The sequence below is a fragment of the Anser anser genome (assembly GCF_964211835.1).
Source record: "Anser anser genome assembly, chromosome: 1".
Lineage (NCBI taxonomy): Eukaryota > Metazoa > Chordata > Aves > Anseriformes > Anatidae > Anser > Anser anser.
The window spans coordinates 58,388,104-58,407,405 of record NC_139720.1 but is presented as its reverse complement, the minus strand read 5'-3'; the positions used below and the strand labels follow the sequence as shown (position 1 = coordinate 58,407,405).

General features: G+C 36.9%; 1 protein-coding gene across 2 annotated transcripts in view; it reads left to right on the top strand.

Moving 5' to 3' along the window:
* The window catches only part of POLR3B (RNA polymerase III subunit B), a 74,347-nt gene that overhangs the window by 28,645 nt on the left and 26,400 nt on the right, over positions 1–19,302 (top strand). For both annotated transcript variants that reach the window (XM_083802541.1, XM_083802542.1), the window contains exons 14-20: positions 2,792–2,992; positions 4,281–4,443; positions 6,463–6,616; positions 8,315–8,389; positions 9,173–9,271; positions 11,821–11,948; positions 18,843–19,052. In XM_083802541.1, the coding sequence (XP_083658667.1) occupies positions 2,792–2,992; positions 4,281–4,443; positions 6,463–6,616; positions 8,315–8,389; positions 9,173–9,271; positions 11,821–11,948; positions 18,843–19,052 (1,030 nt within the window). The remainder of the gene's footprint in view (positions 1–2,791; positions 2,993–4,280; positions 4,444–6,462; positions 6,617–8,314; positions 8,390–9,172; positions 9,272–11,820; positions 11,949–18,842; positions 19,053–19,302) is intronic.

Below are 19,302 nucleotides of genomic sequence, written 5' to 3'. Positions count from 1 at the left end.
AAAGGTGGTTGAAAAACAGCAGGAAAACATCATGAAGGGAAGACAATTCCCCCCCCCCAAAAAAAAAAGCTGAATTTTGAGCTCTTTGAAGGGTGATGTCTTTTTAATCATATGAAGCAGCTAGTATGAGTAAATTTAGTGTGAGCAAGTTTGTAGCATGGAAACTTGTACTTTTCTGTTATGTCAACACTAATAATACAAAACTGTAACAGGAAAACTGCTAGATGCTGTATTTTTGCAAAAAGATTGGAATTAAGTCAAAATATTTGTCTTGGTTAAATTTTTGCACATCTATCTACTGGAGTGGATATTTTCATTCACGTCAGTGGACAAGAACAAATTATAATTACTAACTTTGTCTCTTACCTCACACATCTGCAAGAGCAATTTGTGAGACGTCTCCTGAAATCTAGCTACTAGCTTTTAAATGACTTTGAAATGCATGAATTTGTAAGAAATTAGATTAGTCTAAGTATTTTAGTAGCTGGTAGACATTGTGCAACTTAGTTCTTAATCTTTGGAACTCTTGAGAGGGCTTTTCTGCTTAGCATGAAACTGAGGTTTTTCTTCGTTTCTTGCAAACAAAATTAACTCCACAAATTGCATCCAAAAAAAACCAACAGTCTGTTACGTACAAATCCCAGTGTTAAAGCTTATCACTATTTAATTTTACGAGTGCCCCAAATGTAGTTAAATCTCTACAGTGCACATAACCAAAACAATTGACAGATTTGTTTCTCTAAATGCTGGTGCTTTCTTCTAGCTGGTGCCAGTTTTTCCATTTGGACTGACAGAGATAAATCTGCAAACTATTCTGTACATATTGTAAAGTCTTCCTTCTTCCACTATCTTACGACTTTTTTTTTTTTTTTTTTTACTGCTGCATAAGCAGTTAAACGCCATCTGCTCTTAACCATTGAAAATAATTTCTCAGGAACAATGCCCAGTGCATACTATTCAAGAGATTAAGCAAATACCATAAAAATCATTCCTGGAAACAACCATCTCCAGCCTCACCAGAATGCTTCAATGATAGTCTCAAAGAGCATGAAATAACTCAGCAGACTCAGAATTACACCAGTAGCATGCGGAAGAATTCATAACATCACTAAATCCACCGTTCACTGGTGTTCAGTGGTACTTACTATAGCTTGTCTTTGCATCCTGGAAAATACCAGAAGACAGAGTAGGTTGGGTAGTAATGCTACAGGTCTAACAGACAATTCAGCGTCTGCAGATTCATCCAATGCCATTGAGGGAGCAAACTTCAGTTCACAGGAGTTTTCAGTAGGAAGTACTCTAGCAAGGATGTTTTTGCTGCAGCCCTGGCCCAGTTTTGCTTTGTTTTAGCCAACTTTGAAGGAGTCAGCCAGCCCCTTCTAAACATAAGTAATTTTTCACATTATTTTTTCAGTGTTTTTCCTCCCTTTTTCCCTTTCTGTCCCATTTTTGAGATTTCACAATTGTTTGGACAGTGAGCAAGACGAAACTACATGCTAGTACAGGTTACAGACACAGTCATTTCTAGCATGAGGAGAAACTACCGATTTATTGCATTCTTCCATTTATATACTGATAACTCTCAGTCCTTTAAGAACGAAATGGCTAATGAGTGAGAAGGGTGAGCAAGTGGGCAGGTTTCTTTTGACTTTTTTGCTCTTGGGTGTTGTCTCCTCTTTCTGTAAGAAAGAGAAAAGGGAAGTCTTCCAGACTATTTAATAGTTTCTCCAGTGTAAGCAAGTAGCAGAATCACTGGGATGGGTAGTGGTCTCTAAGTGTTTACCACAAGATGGGATCATGCTGTTAATGCATTACTAAAAAAGCCAAGCAAAAGGATTTCAGTGCAGTAGAGCAAGCAAGCTTCAAGTTCCTTGTTAGCATTGGTGGACAGAGTTTATCAAAAAGGTTTTGGGAATTAACAGCTGGCAATCCTAGGGAAAGGGTTACTTTCTAGATCTTCACTGCCTTTGGACTGCCCAGTAGCATGGTGACTGGGGCAAATAGTAGTAATTGGGACAACAGCATGCTGTATCTGCATGTCTCAGGTACTGGGAACTGTATGTGGAGTAGATGTCAGGAAAACAATAAATGTAGCACCAAAATCTAACAGTTCTGCAGAATTGTTAGCTTAGGTTGCAGTGAAATGATGGATATTGGTAGAGATGATCCGCTTGCCATGGAAACATAATTGTATCCTAGAACATTCTCTGGACATCTCTGCTCTAATTAAAACCACAAGCAACACTAGACTTGACAGTCCTGAAACATGAACTGTTGATATATTCATAGATCTTGCATTTTGTAGTTGGTATAATCCTACTAGAGAAGCTGGATAGACCTAAAAACTCCACACTTCTTCTATGACAGGACACAAGTGAGTTTTTCCTTAGGAATCTAAAACTAAAAGGTGTTAAGAAAGTGCACACAGCTTTAATGTCAGATTTCTTCACTATAAACATCTGTGTTTCCTAACAAATTTGCTAAATTCGAGTATTGATTAACCTGTGAAGGACACATGATGAACAATTTTTTTGCTTGAAAGTGTTGTAGCACGTGTATCCTCTCATCTGAAAGAGCAATTCTTTTGTTTCAACTTTAGTAAGTAAGTATGTCATAACCAGTAGTTTATATGCAGATAGGTAATTAGAAAGTTGTTTTATATAACTGGGCAACATTGGCTGTGCAAAGCTCCCTTTCTATCATTCAGCCTACATACTGGAAAAAGGACACGTAGTGTCGAGACAGGGATAAGCTGTGATAACTATTTTGAAATGTTCATTTTGTTCTAAAGGGAAATTGGTCTCTGAAGAGATTCAAAATGGACCGCCAAGGCGTGACACAAGTACTGTCCCGCTTGTCTTATATATCTGCTCTGGGCATGATGACCAGAATCTCTTCTCAGTTTGAAAAGACAAGGAAAGTGAGCGGCCCTCGATCACTACAGCCATCTCAGTGGGGAATGCTCTGCCCATCTGACACTCCTGAAGGAGAGGTAAGGGATTTGTATGCTGCTTTCAGTACTTCTGTCCTCCTGAGGAATGGTGGCATTGTTTGTTTTGAAGCTGCTGATCCTCCATCAGAGGAGGAGTTTTTCTGAAGAGGTGTCTGGAGAGAGAAATTATCCTCATCCTGATAACATAGCTTGTTTGTCTTCTCACATCCCATCTGTTTACATCCCAGTATTGTATTGCCTTTTTTTTTTTTTTTCCTTTTTGAGTGGACTGGCTGGAAACTGTTCAGAAATAATTTGGCTATATGGCTATATTTGGCTCCTATTTTTTTGCAGTAGAGTTACTCGTTCTCTTTTGATCAGGACAGAAAAAGAGGAATCCTAAACTCTCATCCCTTTATTCTGTAATGAATATAGTGAGTGTTTTGAAATTGTAGTGTCAACCTGCAATTTTTCTGGAAACATGTATTAATATTACAGGAACTGCTTTAGTTTAAGGAAGTAAAGAACCTTTATGTATTTTTAGTTTAAAGAGATCATGCAGCTATTTCAACCAAATATTTGATGCTGGCAGTTTTGGTTTTTTTTAATGATTTTTTTTTTTTCTGAATAGAATGTCCTGTGGGAGCTCTGAACTTTCTGGCATAAATATGTAATTCATATGAGCTACTCTCCTAAAGCAGCTGAAATAAAATTTTGCTGTTTAATATACTTCAATATTTTTCATTTCACATTTGGCTAATTGATAAATAGACTGGTTTTGTATTTTTATTTAAAAGTCCGCACAAAAATATAGAGTTAAAATTACATTAAAATAATAAAAGAATTTTTGATGTCTTGAGTCAAAACAATCAGTTTTGGTAACTACAATTTATTAGCCTAACTTTTGTCCTAAAGATGGATTATTAGTACTTTTAGTTATGTTTTATCTTGGAGAATCACACACTATGATTGTATATTGTAAGCATCCTAATTTTCTCATGCTGCTGAATTTATTTCCTTGATTTTCTGTAAATAATGCAATATTATGCTTCTAAGTAACTGTTGCTTTGAAGAGATAAAGTTATATATGTTTGGATAAAATAAGATCTACTACTTCAGCATCTGTATTTTTTATTAGTTTGTAAATGCTAAAACATTACATTTCTGTGTGATATAGAAAATACTTCCATATTTTTCAGTGCAGTTATTTTGTTTCATTTCTTTCACTTTATACTTTGACTTTTTTCTGTTGCTTGTAAGCACAGTTTTGGAAGAAAAAAATATTTGCTGTATTAATATTTTACTTTGGAATGAAATGAATAAAAGGTGTTTTTTTTTTTAATTTTAGGCTTGTGGTTTGGTTAAAAACCTTGCCCTCATGACTCACATTACTACAGATATGGAAGACGGCCCGATTATTAAATTAGCCAGTAATCTTGGAGTTGAAGATGTCAACTTGCTCTGTGGTGAAGAGCTTTCATATCCAAATGTGTTCCTTGTTTTTCTTAACGGTATGTAACTCTTCAGCAGTCTGACTCTGATTTGTTGCTGATTGAGAGTTAGGCTTCAGAAACCCTCCAACAATATTTTGTAGCATGGTCAACCACAGACGCTGTTTTCCCCTTGAAGGTAGTTTCATCTGCAAATATTTTGAAAGAGTTGGGCAGAGTAAGGCCAGATGATAGCATTTAGTTATGTGAAGATGTCCTTAGAACTCTGATCGCAGATGTGTGCAGCTGGGAAATTGAAGCTTTTTTCAATTTCAGTACTGTTTTTAAATACACTTCCATGAATAGGTAGGAAAAAAATGTACATACCATTACAGGTTTGTTTGTTTGTTTTTTCCAGTCATTCACCAAATTAGCCCTTGATAAGGTACTTTTCAAAGAGCATAATGCTTCTAAACTGGTAATAACTTCAATTTATAAGTTCAGAGCTTCATTCACAAAATGTATTTCATTTTATTGCAGTCTTTATGTATTTTTATATCTATTCATGCAACTGTGTTTAAAACCAGAAAGTCAACGTAATTGTTTGCAATATTTAGCAATGATGATCACTTTAAAACTACCTTTTAAGGGACAACTTGACTTGCTTTTTGAATGACTAGAAAACATTAGACTTTGGAAAACAAGCTGCACCACTTGTCTTTGTTAGAGGAGTGGTTTGGCATACGTGCTTTGCATCTGCACACTTATGTTCCTTTTTAACTGATGTTTCAGTGTTTCTAAATCAGCAGTTACTGTAATATCAGATTTCAAAATAGTGATATTTTAAAAACTACAACTGTGATTTTAAAATAGTCTTTTGTCAACAGCATCCAATTCCAGGGGCTAGTATTTAGTGTTTGTCACCATGAGTAAGATCTCCATTCACCTTTGAATTAAACAGCAATTATTCTTCAGTCCTGCCTTCTTCTAGTAACATGAAAGCAATGCTTGACCAAACTGCATTCCTTTGCTCTGCTTTTCTGTAGCAGTATGGTAAAGATAAGGTTCAGTGAAACCACATGTACTCTTTCTGTTTTGTTTTATGGTCTAAAGGGAAGTACAGAGCAGAAATATTGGATTCTTCCTTCACAAGCTCAGTTTGTAGTATGGAGCAAGATCAGTTACATTCCCAAATGTAGATGATCTAGTACTAAATGAGGCAAAACTGTTCAATCTACCAGTTTGTTGTTTTAATTCTAAAAAATCCCAGTCTTGTGGATGTGTGACTTGTTTCAGATTTGAACATGTGACTTAAGAGGACAGAAAATCTTTTAAGTACAAATTCTTTCAACTATAAAGACCTTTGTATTGTCTTAGAAACTCTATAAACTGTTGAGCTTTGTCTCCCTCTCTAAAGAGTTCTGTTTAATATGGCACTGCACTTAGTTGTATTTTATATGTTAAGATGACCTTGGTCAGGTGACTCTTTAAAAATGACTTTTGTTTGTTCATCATGCATCAGAATACTTAAATAAGTATTTTAAATAGTATATATAAAAAGTGACCTGCTATGATAGTAATAGTTTGTTGAGCTAAGTTCCTTAGGGAGAAATTCTGGTGCTCTTGTGAGTGCTCACATATATCAAAAATATCATGTCTTTCTAAAATTTCTGATAAAGCAGCATGGCAGTTCCCTGGTCAGTTCTTGGAAAATTTGGGTCCATTCTTAGTACAGCTGAATGTCCAGGCTTCAGAAATGTTTGCTTGTACACTGACTGGTACCTGGGCATATGAGCGAAAGCATAGTTGAAGAAAGCTGGATGAAGCACACCATTTGGTTTCTGAAGCTACTTGGAGGCAAATAGGTAGTTGGCCTGTGAAGCTTAGACACATTTTTATGTTTAGTGAGATTAAAAACAGGAAAAAAAAAACACACACAAAAAAAGAGTAATTCTTATCTAAAGGGTGAATGTTATGACAATACTTATTATTTGCAAGAAGTAGGAACTACTTACGTGCATGCTAGACATGATCAGAATTTATAAGTAGAGTTTTAGATATGCAAAGAATGGACCATGAATTTTTTCTCTATCTGAGTAGGTAACATCCTTGGTGTCATACGTGATCATCAAAAACTGGTCAACACGTTTCGATTAATGCGTCGAGCAGGTTATATCAATGAGTTTGTTTCCATCTCTACAAATCTTTCTGACAGATGTGTGTACATTTCCTCTGATGGAGGGAGGTTGTGCAGGTAAACATCTCATCAGAATTATAAGTGAACTTGCTATAAACACTGTTTTATGAACTGTAAATATGCTGGGCTAAGGCTTTCACAAGTACAGATTTAAATGCATGATCTGTTTTCAGATTCAGTTGGACTTAAGCATTTCTTTTCTCCTTAAATAACTCTCATTCAAAGTACACTGATCAGTGAAATATACTATGTAGTAAGTCAACGTAAAAAAAGGCCCAAGTAAATAAGTTTTATCGTTACAAAGAAGTTAGAACAAAATGTTGCTTCCAACTTCTTTAAAAAAATAAAAGGGGGGGGGGCAAGGGAGGAGGAAGGGGATATCAACACAATCAGTAACTGCAGTAATGTCTCATGTCCTTGAAGTTTTTTTTATGTATGTATTTATTTATTTATTTATTTTTACTTCTTCTGTAAGATATCACTGTAGAGAAGTGAGGAACAAGCAGCCATCTTGTGTGTGATATCACATTGTAGAATGAGAAGCTACTCTTTGCCTTTCAGGGCCCATACTTGTAGTGCAAAACTTCCTCATGTGTGTACCTGTTTGCTGTAGCAACAAGGAAGTCTATCACAGTTTTGGTTTAGTTCATTGCTTACCCTTAACTAGGCAGGGTATTCAACATATTTATAAGGCATTCCACCTTATTCATTAATTGCAATTCAGAGCATACTGAAGGCAGTTTGACATACACTGCAGGCCCCAAAATAGCACATGTATGATTATCTGATGGTTTGTACCTGGTCAAGACATCCAGTGGTAGGGTCATAATTCAGTAGTACAGAAATCAGTTTTCCAGTCATAATACCAGCTATTCTGCAGGCTTGGAGATGCAGCAAGTCCTGACTTTTATTTTCTTTTTTTAAGAGAGGGAGAAGTGAAATCACATGTATTTCCAGGAGTTTACCAAGGTGCTTTGTGACACCCCCCACCCTGCAATTGTTCAGATCCCCCTGTTAACCATTTAAAAGTGCTCATTAGTCTTCAAACAGTTATTTAGACTTCAGAGTGGACTCCACAAGTATCTTGTAGCTATTGCTGCTCTTTATAAGAGCAACTTGTCCAAATAGCAACAGCCCTTGACGTTTCATTCTTGCATGCCATCCTTTGTGTCAGTGTTTCCTTGTGGTAAGGAAGCCTTCAGAGGTCCATGTGCTGTTGAAATTTATGGATTCATCTAATGCAGCCTTTAGTAAATGCCTAAACCTTATAGCGTGTAAGTAACAGCAAAATACATTCCTGCATGTGGGCATTTAAGCACAAATTCACTCTGTGTTGTGTGAAGTTTCTGAAATATCCATAGAACTTAATGCTGTTCTTAGCTTTGTAGCATGAGAAGGCTTAAGCCTTTTAAAGTCATCAACAAAATACATAGGTGAAACTTAGAAGATATTAGTTTAAAGATTTAGAGGGGGAAAAAAAAAAGCTTCCTCCTCAAAATTGAAATCTAAATTTTTCTTTTACGCTTTTTTGCTATTTCAAAGACAATAGATCAGTTCATGATATCTGTATATCAAACCAAGGTTTGGATAATTAATTAAATTTATGTGGCTGAATCAGTTAAGGGTGGATAAATTTTAAAAGTGGTTTATAAAATGGGCGATATGTAGGCAGTGTTCTTACTGTAAGTATAAATTAAGTTACCTAAGCATTTGCTATCAGAATCCTGTTTTCCCTTTTTTTCTTTTCAATTGTAGACCCTATATAATTGTAAAGAAGCAAAAACCTGCAGTAACAAACAAGCATATGGAAGAACTGGCTCAGGGTTACAGGTATGCAATTCAAACAGACCTTTTCATCTTCACATCTGTCTGTAAATACTATGTGGAAATAATCCAGTCAGTCAGTCATTTCACATTTTTGGTTAGCTATGTAGAGAAGTCCACTCTCCTATACCTTTATGCATAGAAGTTATACATATAAATCAATGTATCAGAGATTTTCTGTTCAAAGTTGAATAAAGTCTAGTCTTACTGCTTTTTTTTAGTGCTATGAAATTTGGTGATTATGTAGAATATACACATATCTCACAGCCTCACCTTTCCACAAATAGAAGTCCCAAGGAGGTTCCCATCCTTCTCATAATTGAAAATCAAATGCTTTAAAGGAATATCAACTTGACCACCCTAAAACAGACATGCTCAGAATTAGTTTTGAAACTACTTGCAAATTCTTAGTTTATGTATTTAAAAAAAAATGTATTTGCAGAAAAGCAATTAAATTTAGCTTTTGTAAAAATGTCTCAAACTTGCTGGATTACACTTAGTCACCTGCCTTTGTGGTGAGGATGGGTACATACAGGATATTATACTTTGTTGTTCAATTAAGTATCATCAGTCAGTCAATGTGAAGCAGTGAATGGACAAGGGGATTAATTAAAAAAAATACTATTTTCTTTAAATATGTAAAATGCATAGAACCTTTCGTGTAAATGTGTTTTTCTAGTTTACATTCTACACATGACATTCCTTCAATATATGTATTTTGTAGTTCAGTTTTTGCAGAAACATAAGAAAAGACCATCCTTTCACTGTAATTTTTTAATTTAACTATAGGAATTTTGAAGACTTTTTGCATGAAGGTCTTGTTGAATATTTGGATGTGAATGAAGAAAATGACTGTAACATTGCACTATATGAACATACAATTAACAAGTAAGTATGCATTCAGACTAAACACTGGTACTGGAAAAACCTTTAGGGGGCAACTTTTCAAAATGCAAGTGTATTAATGATGTCACTATTTTCACACATACACTTGGCTCCCTTGCTAATGATTGAAACAATGCCAGATAAAAGATAAAGAAATCTGTTTACACACGTCCTAAATTATCCATAGGAGAGTTACAAAAAGTGGTTTGCATTTTATTTTTTGGGGAAATCTCTTTCTGCTTCTGACTGTCAGTAATAGGAAATACTTAAGGGTGTATCATTTGCTTCTCTGGATGTGGCTTTTTTGTTTTTCTTCTAATCATGGGACTGCTCATTGTAAGTAATTTTATACATTTTGAATTTAGAGGGAAATGATTTCCCCTTTTAAATTATGTTCTTAGGATGTCATGATTGTCCTTTGGAAAAATTTCTCTCTTGATGTATGGGGATCCTAGACAACAAGCTTACGTTAAATGCCTGAGTTGTTGTAATGAGACCTTACCTTTGACTTTTCACTTTCACCTTTCACTTTTGCATGCTCTTGTCTGGCTTCTGTATATATGAGCAAATAAGAGCACACGCAACTGCTGTCATTTGTGCCAAAATTAAGCAACTTCCATAAAGCATCAGAGCTGAAAAATTTAAGTTACCAGACACCTAATGCAGCTAGAAAGATTAATGGGAGCGCATCACCTGAAATCACTGTTTACTCAGAAATAGGTGGAGACAGGAGAAAATCCAGTGTGAAGAAATGACTCCATGATATCTGCTAAAGTTTGGGAGATTCTTGTGTTGTCCGTCAACTTGCTTTGAGTTTAGCTTAAGTGCTTGTAGTTACTAGCACCGTAAGTATCTGAGCTCACACCATAGAAGCATATTGTTCCTTGTGTTTAGTATTAATATTTCCTGCATCTTGAGTAGCTGATTTCTGTACCCCCTTCCCCCCAGCTGGTCATCTTGCATTTTAAATGGCGCAACCATGTTGGTACAACTTGTTCTGTTAATACAACTGATACAATCCGCTATTGTGAAGTATCCCATTAACATTCCTGCTTTTGTAATGTAGGCTTCTTTTAGCTACGGTATCCTCTCTTTGCCTTTCCAATCCAATTAAGGTTTTTTTCTTTGGAGGATTTGACTCTATTTAATGCATTCAATTTCTTCCTAACCCATTTGTAACTCTTATTTTCAAACTCATAAGGTTGCCTTCCTTTCTTGGTTCCATTTCTGGCAGTGGCATTTCGACGTGAAGAAACTGAACTGCTCTGTAAACTTTGAAGTCCTCTCATTAGCACTGTGAAGTATATCCTAAGATACTAGGATCTAGCATCTTCTTTGGATGAAATAAGATTGATCTCCATGGAAAAACATTCATGTTGAATTTTACTCCATTTGAAAACATATGTGTAATTCCATGCACTGGTACTTTCTGAAGAAATTTGATAAATTCTCTGTCAGTACATTCTTAAGCCTCTTGTTTTATTGTTTGAGAAGTGTCAGTAGTTCTGCGAAATTTTGCAGAATGGGAGAGCAGTCCATGCTTTAAGATTACTACTGGCTCCTGAGACCATTTTGGAATTACTTAACTGCCGTTGGGATTCTGCCATTTCTGTTTTCTTAAGGCAGGCTTCAATGAACATAGCTGCTTTTTATCAGGAGAAGAAAAATAGTGGCTGCTAAGTTTAGTCACAATTAGCTTCGTTTCAAAATTTCGTGTTTCCTAGTTGCTTATCTTGATTTAAAAAGCAGACCTGCTCCAGCCAAGCTTTATTGTACACTCCATCCTTAGTTATTAGTCACTCCACTTGCATCCCAGTGCACACTATGATTTAATTGTCTTTATTGAGCATGAGCTTTCTCCTCTGAAGCTCCTGCCAGGTAGAATGGATTTTGTTTTCTTATCTCTCAGTCTTTATTTCTTGTCCATGTCTTTTTATTTCTCATCAGTAGCGCCTTTTAACAACATAATTACTTCCAAAATATTTGCAGAGCATTTCAAATATTGTTTTATTATGGCATATCTCTCGTGGCACTGGATCTGGTTTGGACACAGATGTTTTCTCTCTAACTGACATTATATAACTGACCTTGGAAAACTGAAACTATACTTTTATTTTTTTTCAATACCCAAATCTGTCTTGCTCCTCCTTCTTCCATGTCTCCTGTGGATTTCTAGATCTCTGAGATTGGTAATGATGCAGAAGACTCTTGTTACACGAGATGACATTCCTTAAGGCATTTTAGGACTTACTGTATAAACTGAAGTTTTATTGTCTTGCTGAGCTCCTTCAGGTTGTTGTTACCTAGAGGCTTTTTCTCCCCCTGATGGAAATTTGTTCTCCTTCATTTCTTTTCATGTGGAAACACTTAAAATGAAAACAAAGTATAAAGAGAAAAAAATTGGATAGTGAATCCATATTTTGAGATCTTAATGGCTTATATTTTCCTGAGCAGAATTGAATGGAAGAATTATGATATACTGCTAAAATAAATAAATGATAGTTACAATGTTTGTTCACAAGCCTGCTATAATTGGTGCTTTTTCTTTTAAGAGATACAACACATTTGGAGATTGAACCTTTCACGCTTCTTGGTGTCTGCGCTGGTCTGATTCCGTATCCTCACCACAACCAGTCCCCGAGAAACACCTACCAGTGTGCCATGGGGAAACAAGCAATGGGTAAGATGTTTTTAATTCTGTTTTGGAGTGTTACATAGTTTTTTGGTGCTATGTAGAGAAAGAGACAAAACAGAGAAATTCTTTCCTAGTTAACATAAAAGCTTTGCCAGGAAGAGAACACCTCTTAGCTTAGATGAAGTAATGAAAAGTTACCTCTAAATTGCTAGAGAAAACAATTAAAAAAAGCCAGTTTTCCTGAATGAAGACCATATCTGCAGGTCCTAATGCTTAAAATTTGGAGAAAATAGGGCACTGTAGCTTTTTTCTTGTTGTTTTTTGGTTGTTGTTTGTTTTATAATCATCATGACTTTGAAGTTTTCAGCATACTGGAGGATTGGCAGTGTGGTTTTCCTTTCTCTTTATGCTGCAGTGTGCTATGGGTTTCCAGATAAAAAGAGTAAAAAAGTGTTCTCACAATGAGAGACAGAGTGCAAAGAAAAGAGACTTTGCCTTGATTAGTTGAGTAGTCGTCCTTAAAAAAAAAAATAAAAAAATTTAATGTTGACTTTATAGAATGGCTTAGTTACTTGACCACTTCCCACAGCAGCAGTTTAGGTTTGGGGCGTTTTGTTTTGTTTTGGATGAAGAAGGCAAGTAGTAATGGCCTCTCAGCAGAATGACTGAAACAAAATTAATTTCTGATCACTTCATTCTTTTTACAATGTGGTAGCTGGTCATTAAAAAAAACAACTGCTTTATAAATGTGCTGTGGTGGGTAATTAACACAAACTAAGTTCTAATCCTTCCTTTACCACATAGCTAAACTAACATTGAAGCATCAAAGTCATAAAGCCCATGATCGAGCCAGAGTGAGTCCCAGAAAGAACCTGACCAGCAGTACATCGGTTCGGGCAGCTGCATTCAGACTTGTGCTGTACATGCTGGTTTTAGGTCTTATGTTGATGGCTGGCGTGGAAGCTGTGAGTTACAGTAGAAAAAACTGCCACCTCTTTTAGGTTTACTAAATCATTTGTTTTGTGCTGTCTGTCTGAAACTGAAACACTGCACCTTTCGTGAGGCTTCTCCAGCAGAATTAATAGCAAAGTAACTGCCTTGTGCTGAACTGTCATGGTCAGCACATCAAAATAGCAGAAAATAGCAACAGATGCATGTTCCCCTTTTAAATTAAAAAAAAAAAAAAAAAAAAAGAAAAAGAGGGGCAATGCAATCTTTCTCCTTACAGTTCTCCCCCATCCCATTATCTTTTCTCCCACCCCCAAGTCTCTATTTTATGACTATTAGTCTCAGAAGGTTTGGTTGGTTACCACACACAGTTAAGCAGGATCAGTGTGTACAGAAAGCCAATTCAGTATCTGTGGAGTTCTTTTGTAGTTTTCTGTGTGAAGGTTTTTTTCCCGTTTTGTTTTGAGTGTCATTTGCAATTCATTGTCTGTGTTTTCTGAGGTTGGTGTATTCAGCTGCTTTGACCCTAGGTCTTGCACATTTAGCTCCTTGGATACAATCCTCTGACGTTCCTGCTGACGCTAGGAACACAAAAGCCATTGAATATCTTGAGCAATAAAAAAAAGCCTTTGTTTCAGTTTGTTATGACAAAACACCTGACTCAAAGAATAAGCAGCTAGATAAAAGTATATTTGAAAAGTTGGCACATGACCCGAGTTATATTTTGCTGTGCCTCAAGTATCTTCAAGCACCTGAACCTTTTTTTGTAATAACTGCTTTTAAAAAGGCACCCTAAGTGGCAATACGTATCGGCAGAAAAGTTTTTGCTCTACACCTAGAGATCAAACGAGACCTAGAAGATAATCCTGAAACAGGTTACAGATACTTCTTTCTGATTTTATTTATGAAAGATGTGACACAGTGCTTCCAACGCCAAGCTTTTATGTAACTATTCACACTTCTCTTTCTTTTCCCACTCCAAAATTGCAGACCAGCTCCAGGTCCCACATGGCCACATGGAAAGACTCACGTCCAAGTCCACTGTGTCACTCCTCAGCTGTCAAAACCCAGGGGCACAGAGCAAGGCCCCGGGCTCTGGCTCAGAGAGGAGGCCCTTGTGCTACTCAGCGCTGACCTCCCTCTGACCACCTCACAGAGCAGTGCCCACAGCTTTGGACAGGCTTGGCTTGGTTTTAGTGGTACCAAGTATAGGGAAAGGTACGAAAGGACGTATAAATGAAGGGTAGCCATCAGAGATTGCAATGAGGTCTGTAATCCAGTATCCTTGACAAGTGTTAAGTATTAAAATACGAGTGTTCCTGCGGGATAATATTAAATATTACTGAAAAATAGCTCCCTTTCATGGGCAGAATAGGTCATCTTGTTGGAGGACTAGAGCTATGCGTAGTTTAGTTAGCAAACTGGGTTTCAGTGAAATGAAATTGAAATGCAATCACTTTGTTTTGACATAAATAATTTACCATATTTTGCTGGTTGTACAATGAGACTGAAGGAAAGGTAGGGTTAGGTGGCAAATACAAGAGCAGCTGCAAGGCTCTCAGTTGAAGGTTGACATTTCAGTGCCGAAGTAACAGTAGAAGCTTAAAATCTGAGAAATATTTAAGATTAAAATACAAGAGGCTGTATTGTTTGAATTCCACGTGTTGCTCCAATAATGTTTAAAATGATCATAGTTGCCTGTGATTAGAGACATAATTTTAAATGGAGCTTTTCAATCACATGAACTTACAGAAACGGGTCAGTTTTACGTACTGTAGCTCTGTGACTGTGAGGCGTTGTACAAGAGCCGGTAAGACATGAAAGCACCCGTTTTCCTGCCAGGAACCCACCACGTTGTGCAGGCACACACCCGTCTGGGAGAGCGGCTGTGTGGGCACACAAAGCAAGCTGTGCGCTGTCATAGCCCAACTGCGCGCTGCGCTTTCAACCCAAATGCCGTAACGCAAGTCTGAGTAAGGGAAGGAGGTTTTGGATGTTAATTTTCACTTCAACCTGTGAAAGAGCAGGGAATATTTGAGGCAAGGCGGCGGGTGAGCAAGAACATCGTTGCAGAAGTCTGTGTTGAAGCAACTTCTCTGATATTAAAAAAAATGCTGTAGGTTTTACATTCTTTGCTTCTGTGAGATAGCAGAGCTCTTGGTATACTGCTTTTCCTCGTGCTGTAACAAGTTGAATGTGTTAAAATTGAGTTGAGAAGACAAATGTGCCTCGAGGAGCCGAGTGCTGGGGGTGGCTGCTTTCTGACAGTCGTGAAAGGCCTCGTCAGTGGGCTGGGAGCTGAAGCGCTCCCAAATTTTGTACAGCTAGCCTATTGGCAGGGAACTGAAGCAAAGGTCAGAACAAAACTGGTTGGTGCTGGTCTTCACAGCTGGACCTGGGTGCTTTGTGGCCAGGGCTCAGTTCTGCCGCTCGCCTTTGAAGAGCAGCGTCTGTGCTCTGCGGCACGGTCCCTTTTTGCCAGCTCTTCTCTCCCCAGCAGCAGGCACAGGAGTGCTGGGGCAGAAATGAGTCAGACTTCCCCATAATCTTTTTAACTGACTTCTTAATCTCTCTGTGGTGAAAAGAATATTTCAAACGCTGAATGTCCAGATCGATTAACAACATGTAATGGGAAAATCTCTGGGAGCTGAGTTGGAGCCCAACTACAAGGTTCAGTGCAGCCTTCAAAACCGATGCTCCTTTCTCTGTTGGCTTGTGCTCAAATAAAAGGACAGAATGGTAGAAAATCTGTGGTGAAGTTGGGGGAAATACAGAAGTACAGCAATTCTTCTCTTGGCATGTGCAATAATAGGTTTTTTGGATTGTGTATTAAGTAGATAATTTTGGTATCCATGTTAATTTTTGTTGTGAAATGTAATGTTGTAAGTAATACAACAGAGTTGGATAAATGCTGCTTGTGGCTGGCTGGTCGTTCTGGTGAGTTCTGGGAACTTTCTGCATCAGAATAACACTGTCCTGTTTATGCTAAATTGCAGTATTCTATATTATAGAATATGCATATATAATATATATGCATATATAATATATATGCAGTATATATAATATACTATATAATATATATAATAATATATATATATAATAATATATATAATATATATGCAGTATTTCTATATTATTGCTTTACACTGAAGAATGATCAAATGATGCTTTAGAAGGAAAAAAAAGTGGTTAGGAAGTGGGGAAAAAAAAGGAAAGAATGCACACGTGCATCCACAATATACCAAGTGCTGAAAAAAAACAAGAAAATGATCTTTGTTGTATCCAGGTCAACCTTGTGTGTGTTATGCTTTAAACAGGGCTAATTACCAATGAAAAAAATTGTTCTTGCTGTTGTGATAATTTTAAATGTGGGTCATTGTGAGCAGGGTTTGTTGTGGTGACGTTTAATTATACTTTACTTTTGCTCGGCTCTTTGGCTGAAGCAAACAAGGGCTCTGTTCTTTCAGAGAGAAAACAGAAATAAAGCTGACTTGCTAAAGTGACTTGCTTCATTTCAACACCCACACAGAGGTCTCGTCCCTACACACCAGTCCTCAAAAGAAGAAAGCTGTTTCTTAATTTTAAATAAGCAGATTGCATTTTTTTTAGACTGTGGTTTGTTAGATCAGAATAGATAAGGCATTATGAGTATAACCATTAAATCCTAGCAATTAGGACAAATGTTGCTGATGTATGGCATGCTTTGGGGATAATTTATTTCATTTCTGCTCTTGAATCATCCTCTAGTAAGTTTCTTTCCTGCCAGCATATCCACCATTGGTCTATATGTGTATGTTTTCCATTTGATATGCTACAGAATTAAATTATAGAAAAATTACACAAAAAGCTTATTATCTGTAATATTTGACAAATAAGGGACTTCCTCAGATTGCTACGAGGGTATAAAAGGACAAGTTTTGCTAGGATGAGACACTCCAGATTTCATCCTGTCTTAGCATCCCTAACCATAGCATGTATAAGCATCCCAGAGGAGGAAAAAATCACAAGCATTTCAAAAGAGAAAGTTGGTGTGGCACGCTCAGGAGATTTCCCTTACCACCAGGGAAATGTACCTGTCTAAAACTTTTAAGATGAGCTGTACAGCAGACAGCCTGTCCTGAAAGCATGCAGATTATTCATTCTAGGTGCAGAGGAAGGAAAAGAGTGGTGTAAAACTCTTTTTCATTTGGCAGATTTCCCTTGCTGTATGGTGGGAAAAACAGTTTGTTTATCAGAGTACAGTGAAACAATGCCTTATGCTTAGGCTAGGGGAACACCATAAGTAAGAGGACCTTCAGTTGTTGGGTCTTGATGGGGAATGTCTGGGAGAGTCTTCAGTGTTGAATCCAGGCCCTACAAGCTTGCTTCTTGTGGACAGACAATACTACTCTGGGATGAATTTATTTCCTTCTCCAAGAAAAAGACAGGAAAGCAACTACTTATAAGCAAGGAGTGGAGCCTGTCAACTGCACCAAGTCATCCTCAGTGTTTAAAAATGCTGTGCCCATGGCTTCAAGTCCACTTCGTAGAACCAAGGAAAGTCTGAGCATGCAAGAATGGTTTATAACAGTTTATTTTAGGACGCTATCTGTTGAGCTATCTCCCTGTTCTTGTCCTTGGGAAGGGCTGAGTCCAGGTAGTTTAGGGGAGAGAGCTTAACAACAGGGACAGGGTATGTCTTTGGAACTGCCTATGATGCTGTCTGGTTTTAGATACTCTAGATATACTTTAGATGTTTTCTAGACATTTTATTTAAATGCAGGCAGTTGGAAATTGCAAGTGTCTGTATGTAAAACATGAAGCTGGCCTTCCCTAAGAGCAGATTTGTGTTCAGCTGTGTTATATTCTGGCCATGTGAAGTCTTCATTATAGTCAGGCTGCTTGACCTTTCCTTGATAATAGCCATCCTTTGAAATTGCAGGAGAAATTGGAAAGGTTTTAAAAGACTTACCTCCTAAGCACAAGTACTGCAGAATATTTAGTACTTAAAACTTTAAAACTTTAACTTTTCAGACTATAATTTCTTAATTGCTTTGAGACATAGCATAGTCCTGGTACAGCAAACTCTAATAACGTACGATTGCCTTAACTTTTGTTCTGCTACACAACAGTTTATGTTTCCCTGCTGGGTGTTAATTATTTTTTCCTCAGATTTCAGAAGACACTTTGGCAGTCTGATGGGACAGGGCCAAAAATTGCAGTCTCAAGCTGGGAGGTCTATACAAAGGATTGAATTCTGAACCGTAAATTTAAAATTAATTTCATGTAGAAAGACAAATATATTGTGGGTGAACTTCTACTGTAGTCTTTCTAGCAATGATGCCTCTAATTTCAGAAAGTAAATCAGTCTTGGCTGCTGCTAACTGTATGCTTTGTTCATGCTTTGTGACACTCTTAACACAGGCTGCTGTTGAACTAATTATTGCCCAGAAAAAGGAAGCAAATGCTATGTGGAAGACACAGAGCTTGATCCAGAGCTCCTCTTGAACTCAATGGGAGTCTTTCTGTTGATTCTGATGAAATTTTGAATCAGAACACTGATTGGAATTGGAACATGATTTCGTCTCTCATAAGAAAAAAAAAACACTCTATGATTATTAGAATAGTAACAACAACCTTCATGCTTACACTGTTATCCAGTGTCATGATTTAAAAAAAGAAATCTTATTTCCATTCAGTCATAGAGGACATTAGTTTGATTTCTTTTCTTGTTCTTTTTGTCTTGATGTTCAGGTTTTCACTGAAAAGAAAATCTTTGTGGACGCTTAAAATAAGAAGCCACTTATAGCTTTATTTAAGTTTAATAATGCAAAGTTGTTTTGCTTCAGTCTCTTGTATGAATTTTCCCCCTTTTTTCATGAAGCATTTGTATTATTAGATGAAATTCCTTAGTTTGTGGGTTTAGTTCATTTGCACTTTGATAATTTTTCAGCTAAAATATTTCTAGGGGACTCACTGATGTTCAGACTGTTGTTTTTCCTTTACATACAGGTACTATTGGATACAATCAAAGAAACAGGATAGATACTCTTATGTATCTTCTAGCCTATCCCCAAAAGCCAATGGTAAAAACAAAAACAATCGAACTGATAGATTTTGAGAAATTGCCTGCTGGACAGAATGCCACAGTTGCTGTCATGAGCTACAGTGGTTATGATATTGAAGATGCTCTCGTCTTAAACAAGGCCTCTTTGGACAGAGGTAAGAACCATCAATTCTTTCCTACTTCTCTACTGTGTGCTCTACTGCGTGCTTTAATCATTTTGTTGTCTCATGGTGTTATCATACAATAAATTTTATTGCTGTTACAAACAGTGCATCTCCAATTAAGAAGTTGAATTCCAAAACTGCTTTGGGTGCTTTTGTTTGATTTCTGCATGAATAGTGATTGTAATTCCATGGTTGCAACAGTAGGGTGAAGTTGCCAACACGTGAAAAAACTCTTGAGTAT